Source organism: Haplochromis burtoni, unplaced genomic scaffold (assembly GCF_018398535.1).
Source record: "Haplochromis burtoni strain Fernald_Lab_line unplaced genomic scaffold, NCSU_Asbu1 Contig_258, whole genome shotgun sequence".
Taxonomy (NCBI): Eukaryota; Metazoa; Chordata; class Actinopteri; order Cichliformes; family Cichlidae; genus Haplochromis; species Haplochromis burtoni.
The window spans coordinates 340,308-357,715 of NW_024582619.1; the positions used below are offsets into that span (position 1 = coordinate 340,308).

The 17,408-nt window shown below is 38.0% G+C and overlaps 2 protein-coding genes across 4 annotated transcripts in view; both read right to left on the minus strand.

The window, feature by feature from the left end:
- The window catches only part of LOC102306546 (apolipoprotein L3), an 11,901-nt gene extending 4,681 nt beyond the window's left edge, over positions 1-7,220 (minus strand). Inside the window, exons 1-9 of one of the 2 annotated variants that reach the window (XM_005939439.2) lie at positions 7,059-7,220; positions 5,842-5,934; positions 5,630-5,722; positions 5,264-5,356; positions 5,133-5,172; positions 4,987-5,038; positions 3,494-3,623; positions 3,231-3,419; positions 2,117-2,910 (exon numbers count right to left, since the gene is read on the minus strand). In XM_005939439.2, coding sequence (XP_005939501.1) covers positions 2,488-2,910; positions 3,231-3,419; positions 3,494-3,623; positions 4,987-5,038; positions 5,133-5,172; positions 5,264-5,356; positions 5,630-5,722; positions 5,842-5,934; positions 7,059-7,067 — 1,122 coding nt within the window. In that variant the 5' untranslated portion in view covers positions 7,068-7,220 and the 3' untranslated portion in view covers positions 2,117-2,487. Of the gene's footprint in view, positions 1-2,116; positions 2,911-3,230; positions 3,420-3,493; positions 3,624-4,986; positions 5,039-5,132; positions 5,173-5,263; positions 5,357-5,629; positions 5,723-5,841; positions 5,935-7,058 lie in introns of those variants that run through there. The other variant, XM_005939438.3, reaches the window with a different exon arrangement.
- Positions 7,221-13,057: 5,837 nt separating this feature from the next.
- LOC102312150 (interleukin-2 receptor subunit beta) overlaps positions 13,058-17,408 on the minus strand; it is an 18,102-nt gene continuing 13,751 nt past the window's right edge. For both annotated transcript variants that reach the window (XM_014339127.2, XM_042227401.1), the window contains exons 5-10: positions 17,094-17,181; positions 16,837-16,970; positions 16,470-16,674; positions 15,397-15,481; positions 15,220-15,298; positions 13,058-14,564 (exon numbers count right to left, since the gene is read on the minus strand). In XM_014339127.2, the coding sequence (XP_014194613.2) occupies positions 13,584-14,564; positions 15,220-15,298; positions 15,397-15,481; positions 16,470-16,674; positions 16,837-16,970; positions 17,094-17,181 (1,572 nt within the window). In that variant the 3' untranslated portion in view covers positions 13,058-13,583. The remainder of the gene's footprint in view (positions 14,565-15,219; positions 15,299-15,396; positions 15,482-16,469; positions 16,675-16,836; positions 16,971-17,093; positions 17,182-17,408) is intronic.

Consider the following 17,408-nt stretch of genomic DNA (forward strand, 5'->3'; position numbering starts at 1 on the left):
TAGCCACTGCTTAAACTTCTGAGAGTGTAGGCGACTGAACCCAAACCTCTCCAGATTTCGTGGGAGACAGGGGAGCACTTTTTTCTGGCTCATCAGTCTTAGGACTCATTTGAAGGAAGATTTGTTTTCTTGGCAGGGGAGTCGGACGTGGCGAGGGAGTCGGAAGCTTTGGCTGGAGAAAAGAGGGAGCATAATTGAAGGTGCTGCCAACAATGTGACAAAGATAGTTATGTAACACAGAATAAGTTTATCAAAGTAGAACTGTGGTCTACAATTTCAATGAACCTACTTTTAGAGACCATGAGGCATGTTCATGATACAACATTGAGTCAAATCTAGTGATCTATACATTTTTACAGTGAAATTTGCTTCAAGATTTCTAAGGAACTACAAATCTGAACACATTATATTTCAATTCAGAGTCAGCTTACAGAGCTGAAATTCCAGACAACCAAACTGTTAATCTACCTGGTCAAGCCCGCCAAACAAGGCTGCTTACATCTCTGCAGCTAACACGCCCATTGTGGACTGATTTCACTTTTGCTTTGTGTGCAAATCTAATCTAATTCAAATTTTTTAATGATTCTGGCAACAAAACCTTTGCAGTTCTTTTGAAATATGTTGGAACAAATTCCAGATAGGTAGGATATTTTGACCAAAACAATATGCATGGCAGTTTGAGTAAAAGTTGTTGTCGTCTGAACTTAAATAAAATTCTATTTAAATTTCTTACCTGTGGCATTGTGTAACAGTGCCTGCTGTCTCTGTGTAACTACAGGATGCTGCACTTTGGCTGGTTGATCCACTAAATGAATGCTCATCACACAAACCAAACAGATTGCATGACTGTGACTGAAACGTCACGGCATGGTATCCATTCACCTTTTTTCATTCATTCTGTTGTTGGACTGGAAAATGTTGTTTTTAGGATAACAACACCTGCCACTTGTCGCAAGAAATATTAAAGGAAATCATTTAAAGGAACACTTTAGGAATACTGTGATGAATAAATAACAATTTTCTTTCACCACCTTTTAAAGACTTAGACATGAAATTGTTTTTTACTTTTATCAAAACCTTACTGACTTTGCAAAGGTTTCTGCAAAAAATGCAGGGATAATGCAGAGTAAAAAGGATCCAGACAGAAAAGTTAATGTGATGGACTTATGTGAAAAATTGCTGAAATGGAGAAAAGCAAAATAATACTCGTGAAAACATACAGATCAGAAAACAGACAAAGAAAATATATACAACCTGAGAGCATAGCACCGACTACTGTAAGTCACACTACATACATTCAGCAGCCACTTTATTAGGTATACCTGTTCAGCTGCTCAATAATGCAAATACCAAATTAACCAATCATGAGTCCGTAATTCAAATCATTCCGGCATATAGACATGTTCAAGACAGCCTCATGAAGTTCAAACAGAGCATCAAGAAGTAAGGTATAATAGGCATGGTTTTTGGTCTGAATGTGTCAAAAACTACTGGTCCAAAAAAAGAGAAATATCCAGAGAGCAGCAGTTCTCAGGGTGAAAATGCCTTGTTGATGTCAGAGACCAGAGAAGAATCACCAGAGCTGATAGGAAAGCAACAGTAACACAAATAACCAGCGATTATAAACAAACCATGCAGAAGAGCACAACAAATCTTACCTTGAAGCAGTTGGGCTACAGCAGCAGAAGACCACACTTGAAGCCACACATTAATTTGGACCCAAACCCTAATTTTTTTTTTAGGTCATTCAAACTTTTTTTCACAACCCAAGGTGTCCACACCTTATGATAGTGTGAAAATGTAAAAGGGTTTATAGCATAAATAGGTTGAATGATAGGCAGAACTATTTGAATAAACACTGAGAAAAAGTTTGACTGCATTTCTGTAATTGTGATATGGTTTGTATGACACACAGTCAGGTCTGGGGCCTGAGTAAGTTTATGGAGAAGTAACATTTAAAATGTTTCATTTTAAGCTTACGGTTAACAACCACTCATGACATATAAAGTCAAGCTAGGAATGACAAAAGTCTATGTATTTTAAAACTGTACTCAGTATCAGGTGAAATAAAAAACAGAAAAAAGAATTACACTGCCCCCTGGTGGATAGTGTCGGTCTTTAAGTAGTTTATTTAGAAGTCATTTTTAAAAATGTCATGGCATTCTGTTTAACACCTAGCTTAAGGTGTGAATCGACAAAATCTGATTAGATTAGTTTTAGAAATAATCTTAACAGGAAAAATTGGCTAAAGTAAGGGAGGTTAACACAATCTCAGTTTTATACAGCATTAATAACCACATGCCATTTAAAAGAAACTGCTTGAAGTTACAATTCCTAAAGTTGCACTAAAAGTTTTGTTCTGTTTTCAAACCTGTTGCCAAAGAAGTAATATATATACACCGATCAATAAACTTTTGTAAAAACTGAAAATTAACATTAAAAGACAACCCCAAAACAAAAGATATTCAAGTGGAGAAAAATACCCTCCTAACAATACTTTTCAAACAGTTCTTTGATTTTGATGAACTCATCCAGTCGTTCCTGGAGATCCACCGCCAAGGAGCGGAGTTTCTTTGCCAACTTTGACTCAAAGCCCTTCTTCACCTTGGTTCCATCTTTTCCTTTGGTGAAGTACATATCCATGCCGAGGGCGAAGCCTTCTATCATCCCAGACGGTTTGGAGTTTGCCTCCAAGACCTTGGCACATGGCCCTCCTAGACCAAAGAACTCCAACAACTTGGAGGCCCTCTCTGACTTCACCTTGGTCCTCTCGAGCATGATGACACCATGCTGCCTCAGCTGCTCTATGCCCTCAATGACATAAGCAAGTTTCTCCTGAATGCCCTTACTGAGGGACTCGTAGTCGGTAAAGACCTTCTCAATTTTCTTCTGGTCCTGGTTGCAGTTCACCTGGAAAAACATGCTTCACAATCAGTTCAATACCAGAAATTCAGATAACTAGTGTGGGTAGTTTCCAGTTAGTACCCTTTTTAAAAATTGTGATAACATAAAAACAGGGCTTTTGATCTTGAGAGACTTTATATTGTAAAAGAAGACATTCAGCATTTTAGATTGAAGTCCTGGAACTCCAAATTAACAAAAGAACAAAAACAAAAGTGAGTCAGAATAGATTTGAAAAATGTATTTTCTCCTAAAAATTTAGGAAAACCTATCAACCTACAAAAACCATGAACAAAGATGTTTTAACCAAGTGCCTTAAAGACCGTCACCTTATTTGCGATGGCTGCTGATGCACCAGTAACACCGCCGGCTGCAGCCACGCCGACCCCGACAGCAGTTAGCGCCAGCGAGGCTCCCAGCGTGAACGGGGACAGGATCACCCCAGCAGCTGCTGCCACACCTCCTGCTACAGTTGTAGCGCCTCCTGTGATGCCAGCGATTTTTGTCCCCTTTGATACCTGAAAAAGAAAATGATTAAAAAGGGAACCCATGGACACAGATGTACATATATCCATAACTATATCCACGCCACCTTATCTAAGTTGTCAGCGATGGAGCCAAGCTCGTCTATTTTTTCTTTCAGCCCGCCTTGACACCCAGATGTCGTCGAGATGTAAGAATTGAAAGCTTTATGAAGATGTTCGGCTTTAACTTCTATGACCCTAGAATGTGTTATAAAAACTTTATTAATTCACCTGTAATATCGACAAAACCAATTGCATTTTAAACACACTTATTCATGATCCGCAGATAACAGACTGTAATAACTTTGGTGATTCTCGGACTTTTCTTAAATTAGGAAAAGCACTGCATTTATCACGGATAACTGGAAAACTGCACTTTAATTTACAGTGTAAGTCTTCATTTGCTTCACGAGCTGCTTCTTTAATTTTGTTTGTGGTAGATTATTTGGTGAAACACGTGTGTCATGACTGCCTGCTGTGAGTATATCTTTTCTTAAGCAGTTAGTTTTATGTGTTTCAAACTATTAAGAGTTGTTTTGTATTAAAAGTCTGCTTTTGTTTCGGTTCTTTTCTCTACAGAAGTATTTGGACCAGATGGAAAGCAGCACCCTGGACACTATTTATTTATTTTTTTTACTCAGGACACTATTTGAAATCAGTTTGAATCTGCGTGTCGTTAATCATTTGAAGCAGGAGACATGTAATGAAAGTACAGGAAAGACTCCTCCAAACAGCTCAAATCAACAACTAACCTCAGATGTCTTTAGCCACATCATTCTAATGAATCTCATTTAGTAAAAATAAAAACACACACAAAAAACTGTTTTATTTGCCTTAGTCACCAATGTCAAATAAAATAAAATGTTCTTTTGTGCCCTTCCATGTTTATGGAAGTTATTCCTGTTTAACTTGTTTAATTAATTTAAGAAAGTGAAACTAATGCATAACAAAAAGGCATTCATATTTAATTATTATCATGAGAGATATGGGAGTTGCCAGCCCTGCCCTAGTTGTGTATGTTCATGAACAAAAAGGTCACAGAGAACGAGCCCCTTCCGGCATCTCTGCATGCCTTCACTTTCACTTGCATTGTTCTTTTTCTTTCTTTCTTCCAAATGTTTTGTGAAATTTTGTGGTCTTGAAAACTGCTTTCCTCCTCAGCTTTGGGCAGCGAGAGCCAGTGTAGCATGCAAAGATGTTCTTTAAGCAAAAAGGCTGTGTGAATGGCTGGGAACTAAAGTTAGGCCTGAACTTAAACACGTGCAATCAGCCAATCAGCTGTATGGTATAAAAGAAGTGCTGTAGCCAAAGGAGTGCACGAGTAGGTTCATGACAGTACTGTCAGTCTGTCGACTCTTTGTTAAAGACTGAAGTACAACGATGTCTGAAGAGAGGAAGATGCTCACATTTGTGTGGTGTGTCTGCATGTCACTGAATTGAATTAAGCTGCATTGAATTGATTGAAGATGAAATTAATCCAAAGACAAACTTAGTGCCAACAAACAATCATTTTAACTATAACTACTGTTCCCACATGTAAAAGCATGGAGGAAAAACTTACACTTTTTCTGGTACTCTACCAAGTTGGAGCTCACTGGACAGAGTTTTCCAGGCTAGAAGCAAATGACACTACAGTTCAGCAACAACAGGATACCACAAAAAACAACATCCAATTGAAATCTTTTCAAGCTGGATATTTTTACTCACGTGTTGACTCTTTGTAGGAGTTTGACAGACTCTCAGCATCCTAATTAAAGAGAGATGATTTAAAGTGACTACAACATGACAAAACAATCACTTGATATCAATTTAATGCTGTGTTTATTTTAAGTAATTACCAGGGCTTCATTTTCATCATCAAGCTGCAGTCGATGGGGTTTAGGAGGCAGTGGAGGGGGTTCACCTTTATCCTTAAAACACTGATCCAGCATCTTAGAAAAAGAGAAACAATCCATGTTCATTAGATCAACCTTGAACATGGTAATCCTGTTTGAACTGTGCACATACTTCATATGTTATCTCACATGACAGAGAGTTTGATCAGACACACCAGTTTCAGATTCTTTGAATGCACATGTCTGACCTTTGTACTGCTGCAATTCAACTGCTTTCAGATAAACTACATTTCTGTGACACATTAAAAGCATTCATTGTGTGAGTAGATGTGGACAGAAAAAAAAACATTAGATATAGACCAGCGGTACCTTTATTTTTTCCACAAAAACTCCATTTCCTTCTGGACTCTTTTTAACAGTCCACTTCTTTGGTGACACTGGTGGTGGACTCGAGCAGATGTCCTGAGTTTAAAATAGAGAAAAAAATCACCAAATAATTAAAAACTATTAGAATTAAACCATATATGTTTATATATAGCCACTGCTTAAACTTCTGAGAGTGTAGGCGACTGAACCCAAACCTCTCCAGATTTCGTGGGAGACAGGGGAGCACTTTTTTCTGGCTCATCAAGAAGTGAGATTTGTTTCCTTGGCAGGGGAAGGGGATGCTTTGGCTGTACAAAAGAAGGAACATAATTGAAGGTGGTCCCACTATGTTACAAAAAGAGTTATGTAAGTTTATCAAAAAATGCATCTACAGTTTCACTGCCCCCCCCTCTATTCTTAGAGACCATAAGTGCATGTTCACATTACAATGTTGAGTCAAATCTTGTGATCTATACATTTTTACAATGGAATTTGTCTCAAGATCTCAGGTCCGCTAAACAAAGCTGATGACATCTCTGCAGCTGACACACCGATTGTTGACTGGTTTCACTTTTGCTCCGAGTAAAATTTGATAATGGCTGTTTATCAGTTTATCTATCAGTGGCATTGTTCCAAAGTCAGCCTTTGACTAAGAAAGTAACAAAACTGAAGACATACTAAAAATGCATTCAAACATACAAGCATTTCTAAGGGAATATAATGTTGGCAATGATGGTACCCATACAGTAAATATGGGAAGCAGTTGTATGCAATAGGAATTCCAATGATTTGTTCTGACTACATTATTACTTAATAACTCCTTTATTATTGACTCCAATCATCTTCGGCGTAATCAAGTGCACGATGCTTGTATATATGAATATATGTATGTCAATGTAACGTAAATGTAACATCTAAATAAAGTTTCAGAAGAAATCACTAAAAAAAGACATGAAAAACAAGCACAAGCAAGCAACATATTTAAGACATTTACATGCTCACACTGTAATGACCCCTCCCTACGTATGCTTGGTATTAAGCAGTGAAGACGATGTTTTTCTTGACTATGTGACTCAAGGTGAGTTGCATAAAGTTTGCAGTTTACAAAGCAAGCACAAAAACTGACATTTGAAAAGCCTTGCAGCAACATGGTGATATAGAAAATACTAGAAAGCCGTTCTAAAGATAACAGTTTACTGTGAGGTTTGCGGAGACTGAGAGCTGGACAGAGCTTCATTCTTCAGCACAAAATGACCAAATTAACTGCCAAAACCTGATTTTTAAAAAAATATTTTATAATTCTGCCAAATAATATTTTGGAACAAATTCCAGATAGGTAGGCTATTTTGACTAAAACAATATGAATGGCATTTTGAGTAAAAGTTGTTCTGAGTCATCTGAACTTCATTAAAATTCCATTTGAATTTCTTACCTGTGGCATTGTGTAACGTTGTCTCTTGTCTCTGTGTCACTACAGGATGCTGCACTTTGGCTGGCTGCTCCACTAAATGAATGCTCATCCCACAATCCAAACAGGTTAGGCATGACTGTGACTGAAACGTCACGTCATGGTATTAATTCTCCGTTTTTCATTCACTTCTGTTGTTGGACTGGAAAATGTTTTTAGCATAACAACACCCGCCACTCGTAACAAGAAATATTAAAAGAATACTTAGATTCTTTTTTTCTTTTTCTAATGAAATTGAACGCATAAATGTTATTCTGTGAACAGAAAGACAACTTCCGCTTTTGCTTAAGTTTTTCTAAACTGGGATATACATTAGGGGGAATCTCATTAGTAACTGCTTATACAGAGGTCTCTATGTGTGCCTTTTCAAGTATGTTAAGCAGGATAACTGTCTTTTATGTTACTGTAATACAGTTGAACCAGTAAGACAAAATTTCATATTTGTAACACAGTTTGTTTTGTTGTTTTTTAGTCACTTTGGTGGAAATCTCAGAGCTGGAACATTCTTCTCATCACTCTTTCCCACTAATGATCATTGTTTTGAGAAAGCGGCTACAGATGTGAGAATTGCACCAAAGCAACTGAGAAAAACTGCAAACCTTTTCTCAGGTATGAGAATGAAGAGTGCTAATGTCATGCCAGGATCCGCTGTAATTCACGCCCTGGCTTTACAGGTTGTCTCAATCAATTAGGCACGATGTTCACAGCAGGAATGTTATTCTCACTGCACTTCATGTAGTTCTCAAAATAGTTTTATGACACAGACTCACCTGTACTAAAGACAGGACAATAATCAAAACGTTTTTCACATTTGTCATATGTGCCAGTCAGTCAATCACTTCAACTCTGTGATTAATGAATAACAATCTTTCACCACCTTTTTAAGACTTGGACATTAAATTGTTCTTTACTTTACCTTTACAAAACCTCACTGATTTTGCAAAGATTTCTGCAAAACTCTGTAAAAAGGATCCAGACAGATTTATGTGAAAAATTGCTGAAATGGAGAAAAGCAAAATAATACTCGTGAAAACATACAGATCAGAAACAAGACAAAGAAAATATATACAACCTGACAGCATAGCATCGACTACTGTATGGTCCAGCAAAGTCATATTACATACATTCAGCAGCCACTTTATTAGGTATACCTGTTCAACTGCTCAATAATGCAAATATCAAATTAACCAATTGTGAGTCCGCAATACAAAGCATTTAGGCATGTAGACATGTTCAAGACAGCTTCATGAAATCAAACAAAGCTTCAAGAAGACCAAGAATACCAGTCAGACAAAAAACCATGCCCATTATGATTCCCTTAGGCCCCCTCCTTGATTCAGAGATGGTCTTTCCCTTTTCACGTAAATGGCCTCTTTGACTCTGCACTCAAACTAGTGCTCCTCCCTGTCCAGCATGTCTTCATCATGCCTGTAGGCATAAATAAACTGCCTGATGAGTTAGCTCTTCTGTGTTGTCCCATCCACTTAGCCAGATAGCCTAACGGTGCATCTTTTACCATCTTACAATGCTGTGATTGCAGCCATTTCCCAACTCTCTGCGAATGGCCATTGATCAATGGTCATGACAATTTGCATATTAATGGTCATGAAACTGACCTCACAGCACATTGTTTGTGTCAGTCATTGTGCAAATGTACTGTTTATGAGATTGTGGAAACCTGCAGTCAGCTGAGACTGAAGAAGTCACTCACATGAGAAAGTGACATGACTGAGGTGGAAAGAGCAGAATGCTGACTGATGTAGATCTGTGGCTGCATTAAATACTGGCCTGTACTGTGCAGGCATTCAGTATTTTCTTTGAGGACCATTTAGCTGTTGTGGCAGGAAATTGCTTCACATGTGAAAAGACCCAGGAAAACAGAGTTAACAATAAAAACGATAACAAAATAACGCTAAAAACCCTGAAAACCATACATTTCACACCTGAGCCTCAACTCTCGCGGCCCGGTACCAAACGACTCACGGACCGGTACCGGTCCAAGGCCCGGGGGTTGGGGACCACTGGCTTAGTGCATTAATAATTTGATTTTCTACAGTGTGGTATTTGTTTAATAATTCATTGATTCAGTGCATAAAATAAGTTGATAAATAACATGTTAAATATCTAATAATCATATCAAAAAATGATAGTTTTGGGGGGTTTCTTTGACACATGCTGACTAAACAGAACAGGAAGTGAGAGCAGGGAGAACAAGAGTGAGCAGTTTAGTGAAAGGAACAGGAAAGGTGAAGAAGGTATAGCATCCTAAAGACGAGCAAGAGGACAGTTTAAAAGGAGACATTATGGCACAATAAAGGCACAGGCTCTATCACCAGAGCTTCATCAAAAGTTTTACTTTAGCAACAAACAACAAACTCAAATTGCATTGATTGTTTATTTCAGTATCATTCTGTGACTTCAACCTTTAGGTAGCATATAATGTTTGACATTTTACATAAATTTTACTATTAAATACAATAATAGTATACTGTATTGACTGAAAATTCCATAGATTTCAGGTCTGGATTTAGCCCCGGTATTTCAAGAGCAATGCTACTGTTTATGGACAAATTCTTAAAAGGTACGAGGTTTTTTTGGTGCTGACTCAGTTTTAGTTGTTTTTTTTTTAAATTATTATTATTTTTAATATGTGCAGCAATTTATTGAAACATAAGGCAAAAACAGAGTTACAGGCACAATTCTAAAGAGTGTGAAAGTCACTTTTCAGTATGTCGACCTTTTGTTAAATATACATTTTTTAAAATAGGGAACATAAAACACAACATGTACAACAAGAATAAACAAACAAACACAAAAAGCAAGGGATGTACCTACTAGTTAACATATGTACATAACAATTCAAAAATATAAGATACTGGAATATGGAGGTTCATACAAATTCGGAACGCCTTGACTAAATGTAATGTTTCCATGTGTCCCAAATTTCAACAAATGTGTCATATTGAAATCTGTTAGAGAATGTAATTTTTTCCATTTTAAACAACCGATACACAACTTCATGTCATTTAGTGATGGAATTTTTACACCGAGCCATTTAGTCTTTCGGGCAGCCAGACTCAAAATGCCGTATAACAGAGCACATTGCTGATACCAAGTGTCATTTGAAATTACCATATTTGTTTCCCTTTCCCATTTCTGTTTGATGTAAATTGTATTCATATTCTTAACTTCCTGTAAACACTTGTACAGTCTAGAAATCACTTTGAGACCAGGATCTGCATAGTATGCCTTAACAAATATATTCAGAACAGGAAGAGAGAAAAGATCTATTCTCTTGGGTATAAAGTTATGTAGATGATGCTGGATTTGGAGAAACCTAAAAAAATCACTATTGCTTAACTGGCATTGATCTTTTATTGACTGGAAGTCCCTAAGAGTTCCCTTATCATAAAATGTACAGTATACCTTTAAGCCTTGTCCTGCCCACTTTTTATATGTCACATCTAACTCTTTGGGTAAAAAATCAGCTGGATTTTAAGTTGATCAAAATGTGATTTCAGTTTAAGACATTAAACTGGCCATGTTTTAGATAAATTTTATAATAACAGAGTGATGCTGGACATAAGCAACTGTGATTCCTTGCATATTTTAAGGATTAAGATAAACTTCAGTTTTCACTGAGTCTTTGTTAACATTATCTTGAGCTGTCTACATCATTTTAAAATGTATTAATTTTGTTGTTTGTTTGTGTTGTTAAAAGAGTTTTGTGTTGCTGTGCAGAGTGAAAATCTCACCTGATGTAGTGTTAAGGTGATGTTCACCAGTAGATGGCAACAGAGACAAATGGCACAGGTATTTTCTATACAAACAAAATTTCACACTGAAAAGCCTCAGTGGGCATTTTTGTTTGCATAGAAAGAAAAGGAAAAAGTGTCTTCAGGTCTTTCCAGTGTTTTCAAAATTGTGTTTTTCAGATTCACATCAAAACTTCACACAGACACACACATGTTCGTTTTCACATCTTAGTGAGGACACTGAATTGACATAATGCCCCTTAACCAACCATCAGAAATCAATGCCTAACCCTAACCCTTACCCAAAAACCTAACCATGACCCAATGGCACCCCTAACCTCAAAACGACATGTTGAGCCAAAAAACTGCAAAATTGCATGTATTTCTCGTTAATTTTTATTGAGATTTTAACTATTTTTAGTTTTCATGGAAAATAACTGTTATTCATGAAATGACATAATTTCAAATAACTTCTTAAAGTCAGTAAATAGCTGCCACACAAGAATAAATAAAATCAAATTTATGATATTTAACGGAGTTAGAAGTTAGCAGGAAGTTAGCTCACTAGCTTCTATCTAGATACAATATAGCATGTCCTGACTGCGGGGTTTTGGAAACAAATTAAAACGTACAGCTCTGTTATCACTTCCAACATAAATGAAGACAGAAAACTAAACAGCAGTGACGATTTGTAGGGTTACTGAAGTTTGGCTAGCTGGTATATAATGATGTGCTACGTGACCGCTAGCGACACAGCTATGTTAGCATAATATAAACAAGCTAACTTTTTTCCACTCGATAAAAGTTAACGTGAGTGTTCTCGGTGGTCAGGAACAAATGTAATCGCATGGCAGGATGCTGTAAAAGGACCAAACTTCAGCCAGGAGAACAACTGAGATAATCCATCCACAATATGAGGTTAGTCATTCATATACTGCTGCATGGGCTGGGCTGTAGATTAGCGGTAATAAAAGCCGAGGGAGGTCAACAGTGATCACTGACTGTTTTAGGAGCTTTTTGAGATTAAATAGAAGAAAATACAAAACATTAAACATGTTAACAACACAAAAGCCATATTAAACGCAGACTACTTTAGGCCCGGAAGTAGGATTCGTCACGTCATCACTTAACGACCGGATATGTTTCCTGCAATAAAGTTACCAAGTTAGTCTGTTACAAACAAGCAATCCAACATTGTTAAATACGCTGCTATATGGCCAAAAGTATTGGGCCACACCTCTGACTCAATGAATTCAGGTGTTTCAGTTCCATGACTACAGGTGTATAAAGTTAAGCATCCATGCAGTCTGCCTTTGCAAGTATTTGTGAAAGAATGGGTCTGAACAGTTCACTGCTCTCACAGTGTGGTACCGTAATACTATGTCAGACAACATAAGCTGAGATAAAAGCCACCAAGGCTCTGCACCAGTGTTGGTCAAGTTACTTGAAAAAAGTAATCAGTAACTAATTACTGATTACTTCCCCCCAAAAGTAATCCCGTTACTTTACTGATTACTTATTTTCAAAAGTAATTAATTACTTAGTTACTTAGTTACTTTTTAAAAACACGATTTACAACCTGAATAGGTGATAAAGCGATAGATCTTTCAGCCCAATTCTACTTTTTCTACATAATCCATCATACAAAATGTAATCAAATGGAAAAGTCTCTTTAAAACTTGTTTTATTAGTTTTAATCTTTTAACTTATGCATCAAGCAAAAATTTAATTATATGCAACATTCTCTGACTGGAAGAAATTTGTTTAATATTTAAACCTATTTTCTGCACATTCCAGCACATAACATAAAATATTTTTTGTTTTTACACTCAGTCTTTCAAATAGATGCAAGTGAAACACAGCAGAAAATAAATAAAATCAAAGACTCAGCGGCCCTTTTGCTCTATTTTCACCTGTAAAGCAGGAGTGGCGTAGGCGGAGGTTTACCCTGGGGCAGGTTTTTGTCACTTTTTATGGAATCAAACTTAAAGTAAGGTCAGTACTTCCACGCTTTAAACGCTGCACGCTCATACTCTCTCCTGCACTCGATATATTATCCATTGTTGATCTGCACACAGCTGCTGTCACGAACGTCGCACTTGCTTACGTTACTGTCATGAGACATTCTCGCAAAAAAAATCACGGTTTTAGTAACGCAGTAACGCAGCGTTCCTACGGGAAAGTAACGGTAATCAAATTACCGTTTTTGCAACAGTAATCCCTTACTTTACTCGTTACTTGAAAAAAGTAATCGGATTGCGCGTTACTGCCCATCTCTGCTCTGCACAGCTCCAAACCTCCTCTGCCACTGACATCAGGATAAAAAATGTGCACTGGAAGCTTCATGGTATGGATTTAAATTGCTCAATATGTATGTGGCCAAAAACTTTAGTCCATGTAGGGAAGTTTACCACAGTTTACACAGATTTACGCAGTTTAGAGTCAGTCAGGTCAGCTAGTATGATGGCAGAGAGGGCAGCCTTTACATTGTAGAAAGAGTCACATTATTTTATTCTGGGGTGACAGTATGAGCTTCTGAGCAGGCATAAATATTTATATAAATATATAAAAAACAAAAGTAAAATACATTCATGAAACTGTCAAAGTTGCTGAAAACTGAGCAGAAGAGAAAGAATTATGTGATGTTACATTTTCCTGAGAACTGAGTGACTGTGATGACTCCTCCAAGTGCTACATGCTATGTTGTCCTGCTAGTTGAGCCTGCTGTCTGTTCTCAGCCGTCCTCCTGTTTCACTGGCATATATCCATCACCAGAGGGCTCCACCGACCTGCTTGTTGACATCAGAGCAAACCCCTGTGTCATGTGACCTGGCTGGAGCTGCAAAGCTGGACTCAGTCGTGGCCCAGGCAAGTTCAGAGGCAGTTGTGGAAAAGAGAGCAGGGAGCATGGTAAAGCACTGGAAGGATGAGGTGGAAACAGGAAGCGTGTAGATTCAGTGGACTTATCAGCATCCTCCATGCCCTCATCCTGACTCAGCTGCTCCTCTCCCCCACTGCTAACACCTGAATCCAAGCTGGGAAGCTCCGGGCTGTCAGCCTGCTGTTTCTCCACTCGCTCATAATCAGAACAAACCTGGATAGACTTGCCAAACACACCTCCGCTGCTTCCAAACAGCCTCTGAAAATCTGCTTTTTGTTCATTCCCTCCCTCCTTCTCTTCCTCAGCCTCAGGTTCTTCATCATGGCTATCAGTCATATTGATGCTATCTGCCTCCATGCTCTCTTCACTGACCTCTGCACAACTGCACATGCCTGAATCTAGACTCTGGAGCCTAAATCGATCATTGTCGAGCCTCTCAGTTTTCTCGTAGTCTGAAATCACCTGCACTGGCTCACTGTTACTGCTGCCTTTGAGCAGCAGCATTAACGTCTCCTTTTCTTTCTCTCTCGCTTCATCACTTTCCTGTTCTGCGCTTTTTCCTTCACCCTGAGTACCAACAGGACCATAAGGCGTGTCAACCGCACAGGGCTTCAGATTCCCAGCAGTGAGTGAGGAAATAGGAGGAGGGCTACAAAGCTCAGAGTAACTTGGGTTAGTGAAGCTGGAGCTGGTGGAGTCATAGCTGCCTTTGTTCAACACCATCTTCTCATCTGGCTTGTAGGCCACAGCAGCATCCACAGGTGAGATTAATTCTACATTGATCATTTCCACTGGTTTCAAGAAGGAGTGAAAGTATTCACTGGAGAACCCACTCTGGAGGAGAGAAAGTCACAGAACAGAAGAGATTAGAAACGTTTGAAATATACTAGATATTCAGTCTGCACTTCAAGAAAAGGATTAAAAAGATGAATGGATCGGTGATCAATTTTGTTTGTCTGCAGCACAACTTTCAGTAATTCTCTTTTTATGTTGCATGCTGTGTCTGTTTATGAGCTGCAGTTATCTCATTTTTATTTGTAGATGGTTATGACAGAGTATTTGAACTGAAAACTAAAGAAGATTCAGTATTCGACTGTAAACGACCACGGCTGACCCAGTGGTATTTTAATCATTCTTTATTAATACTTTATGGTTGCTGTGCACACGCAGGACCCACTACAGTATTTAAGTAGGCGGGCCATGATTGCAGATGCCATGCAGGTGCGTCTGCCCTCCCTGCACAGCACCGCAAGCCACGGCCTGCCACATCAACTTACAGTCATATGTGGCTGACACACAGCTCAAAATAAATGCTGTGTCATGTACATTTACTGCAAACATGTTCACCATGATAGTACACAAATGTTATTTTTTACTGCCCTGAAATGGCAGCTTCGATTGTTTTTCATTTTAAACTGTAAACTGTAACCTGATTACATGATTTAACAGTAGAGAGTAAAGAGGACGCATCTAGAGCCTGTATGCTTACCTTAAAATGTACATTCTGCAGGGAGGATTTTCCTGGGTCTGGTACGGGCTGACCTTTCATTGTCTTTACTACATAAACCCTGAGGCAACAAAATTACAATCAAAACCGAAGCTGTCAAAAAGAATCTTTTTGTTTTTAATACATCATACCAGAATATTTTTGGAAAAGTTTGCTTACCAGTGTTTTTTAGTTGTGCAGAGAATGACTGCCATTAACACTACAACACCTGCTGTAATTATGCACACAACAAGTCTAGGAACATCTGAAAAATACAAAAAAAACAAAAACAGAATAAAATAACTTTATCGTCCACACTAATGGAAAATTGTCTTTGGTTCACCAAGTCAAAAATCAACCAGGCAATAAAATCATAATAAAAATATTGGTAGGAATCAGACCGCATTCAAACCTAAGCATAAATAAAACTCCAATATACCTATAGAAATACTTCACAGTATATGATGGATTTTTTAAAAATATTAAATGCTTTTGACACAAAGGATCTCTTATAGACATTTTTGCTAGCTAGAGGCATCTTGTAACGTCATCCTGACAGCATTAATTCAAAATCAGAGTGAAGAGGGTGTTTGGGGTCAGTAACAATAGACCAGGCTTTCCTTAAGACAGCTTGAAGATACTAGATTCCAATCAAGGCTGCTATCGACCAGTAATTGTTCTGGTAGTTCTAACAATCATGTTACAAAATAACAAAATATTCTCCAATTAGCTTTCCTGTAAATGGAATGAGCATAAAAAAAATAAATCTTGTCCTTAAAATGTGTTTCCAGATACTTAAAGATATTAATGACTCTCACAGACTGATCAGAAAGTGAAGCCGGTCATGAGGATTGGGTAATTCAAGACAAGCTTTTTCATTTTTAATAAGGAAATAATGAAATTTACACCCTTCTTTCAACCTGCATCCCTGAGCAAAACCATTAGGGCTCGAGTTCCTATAGAAGACCAACAATAGCCATATCATCAGCATATTTTCACATTTTCACTTTCCTATCTTGGAGCTGCATGTCATTTACATAAACAGAGAATAACAATGGTACTGACTGTACTGACTTCATCAGGTATAACAAATACAGAATTTCTGTGGGCTTTAGTTGCTCTTATAAAATGTGTGTCCTTGTTGTACTGAAACAGAAGACAGAGCCGATCACGTTAGCTTAGAAAAATGAGAGAAGGCAGGACTGAATGTAAAAGAGAACTCTGCAGAGTTTCTTTTTGGCAAAAAAAAGTACCTGATGGTGGTTTTCTTTTTCCTACTGGTGACTCCCATGATGCAGTGGGGCTCCAGTCACTCCAGGCTCCCTCGGGTCGAGGTTTAACAGACCGCACACGAACTCGTACCTCGTACTTCTCGCCTTGTATCAGTTTGTCTGGGTCCAGCTCTGCCCTGCACTCATTCTCGCACTGAATGTCACCTTTTTTCTGAAAGGGGGGATCCTGACAGACAGAAAGATTTTTATATCACTTTATTTACTCTTGCTATGAATTCACACAAACACAGGGCAAGGATCGTGTGTACACACTATTTAAACGTGCACTTTCAGGATCTCGACTTCATACCCAAACTCATTCACATTGTGATACAAAATCTAAACTTACACTCCATGACTGATCCTGCTGCTTCCACTGCACTTCACTTTCGTATGAACTGATCATTTCATGTTTGGGGTCTTCGGACAACCAGGAAACAGAGGTGACGTTGACTTCTGGCTTCGAAGGAGGATTCACCTTTACTGTAAGAGTGTGCACATGAACACACACACACACACACGAATCAGACAAATATGTTCTATGGGCTCCGTAAATAGGTCATATTGTAAGTAACAATGAGGTAGTATATTATAGGTTACACTCACTGTGACAGGATGGCATGTAGGAAGTGATTAGACTCTGCTTCATATGAGCACAGCTCAGATTCATGGACAACACATGGAAAGACTGAAACTGAAAGAAATTGTTTTGAAAAATTAAATAAAATGATCCAAAACTAGTGAAGATCTAAATCGATTGGTAAATTTAAAATGTTTTGATTCAAATCTACAGATAATAGTTGCGATGTAAATCTAGAAGTGATGTATACAGTGGGGCAAAAAAGTATTTAGTCAGCCACCGATTGTGCAAGTTCCCCCACCTAAAATGATGACAGAGGTCAGTAATTTGCACCAGAGGTA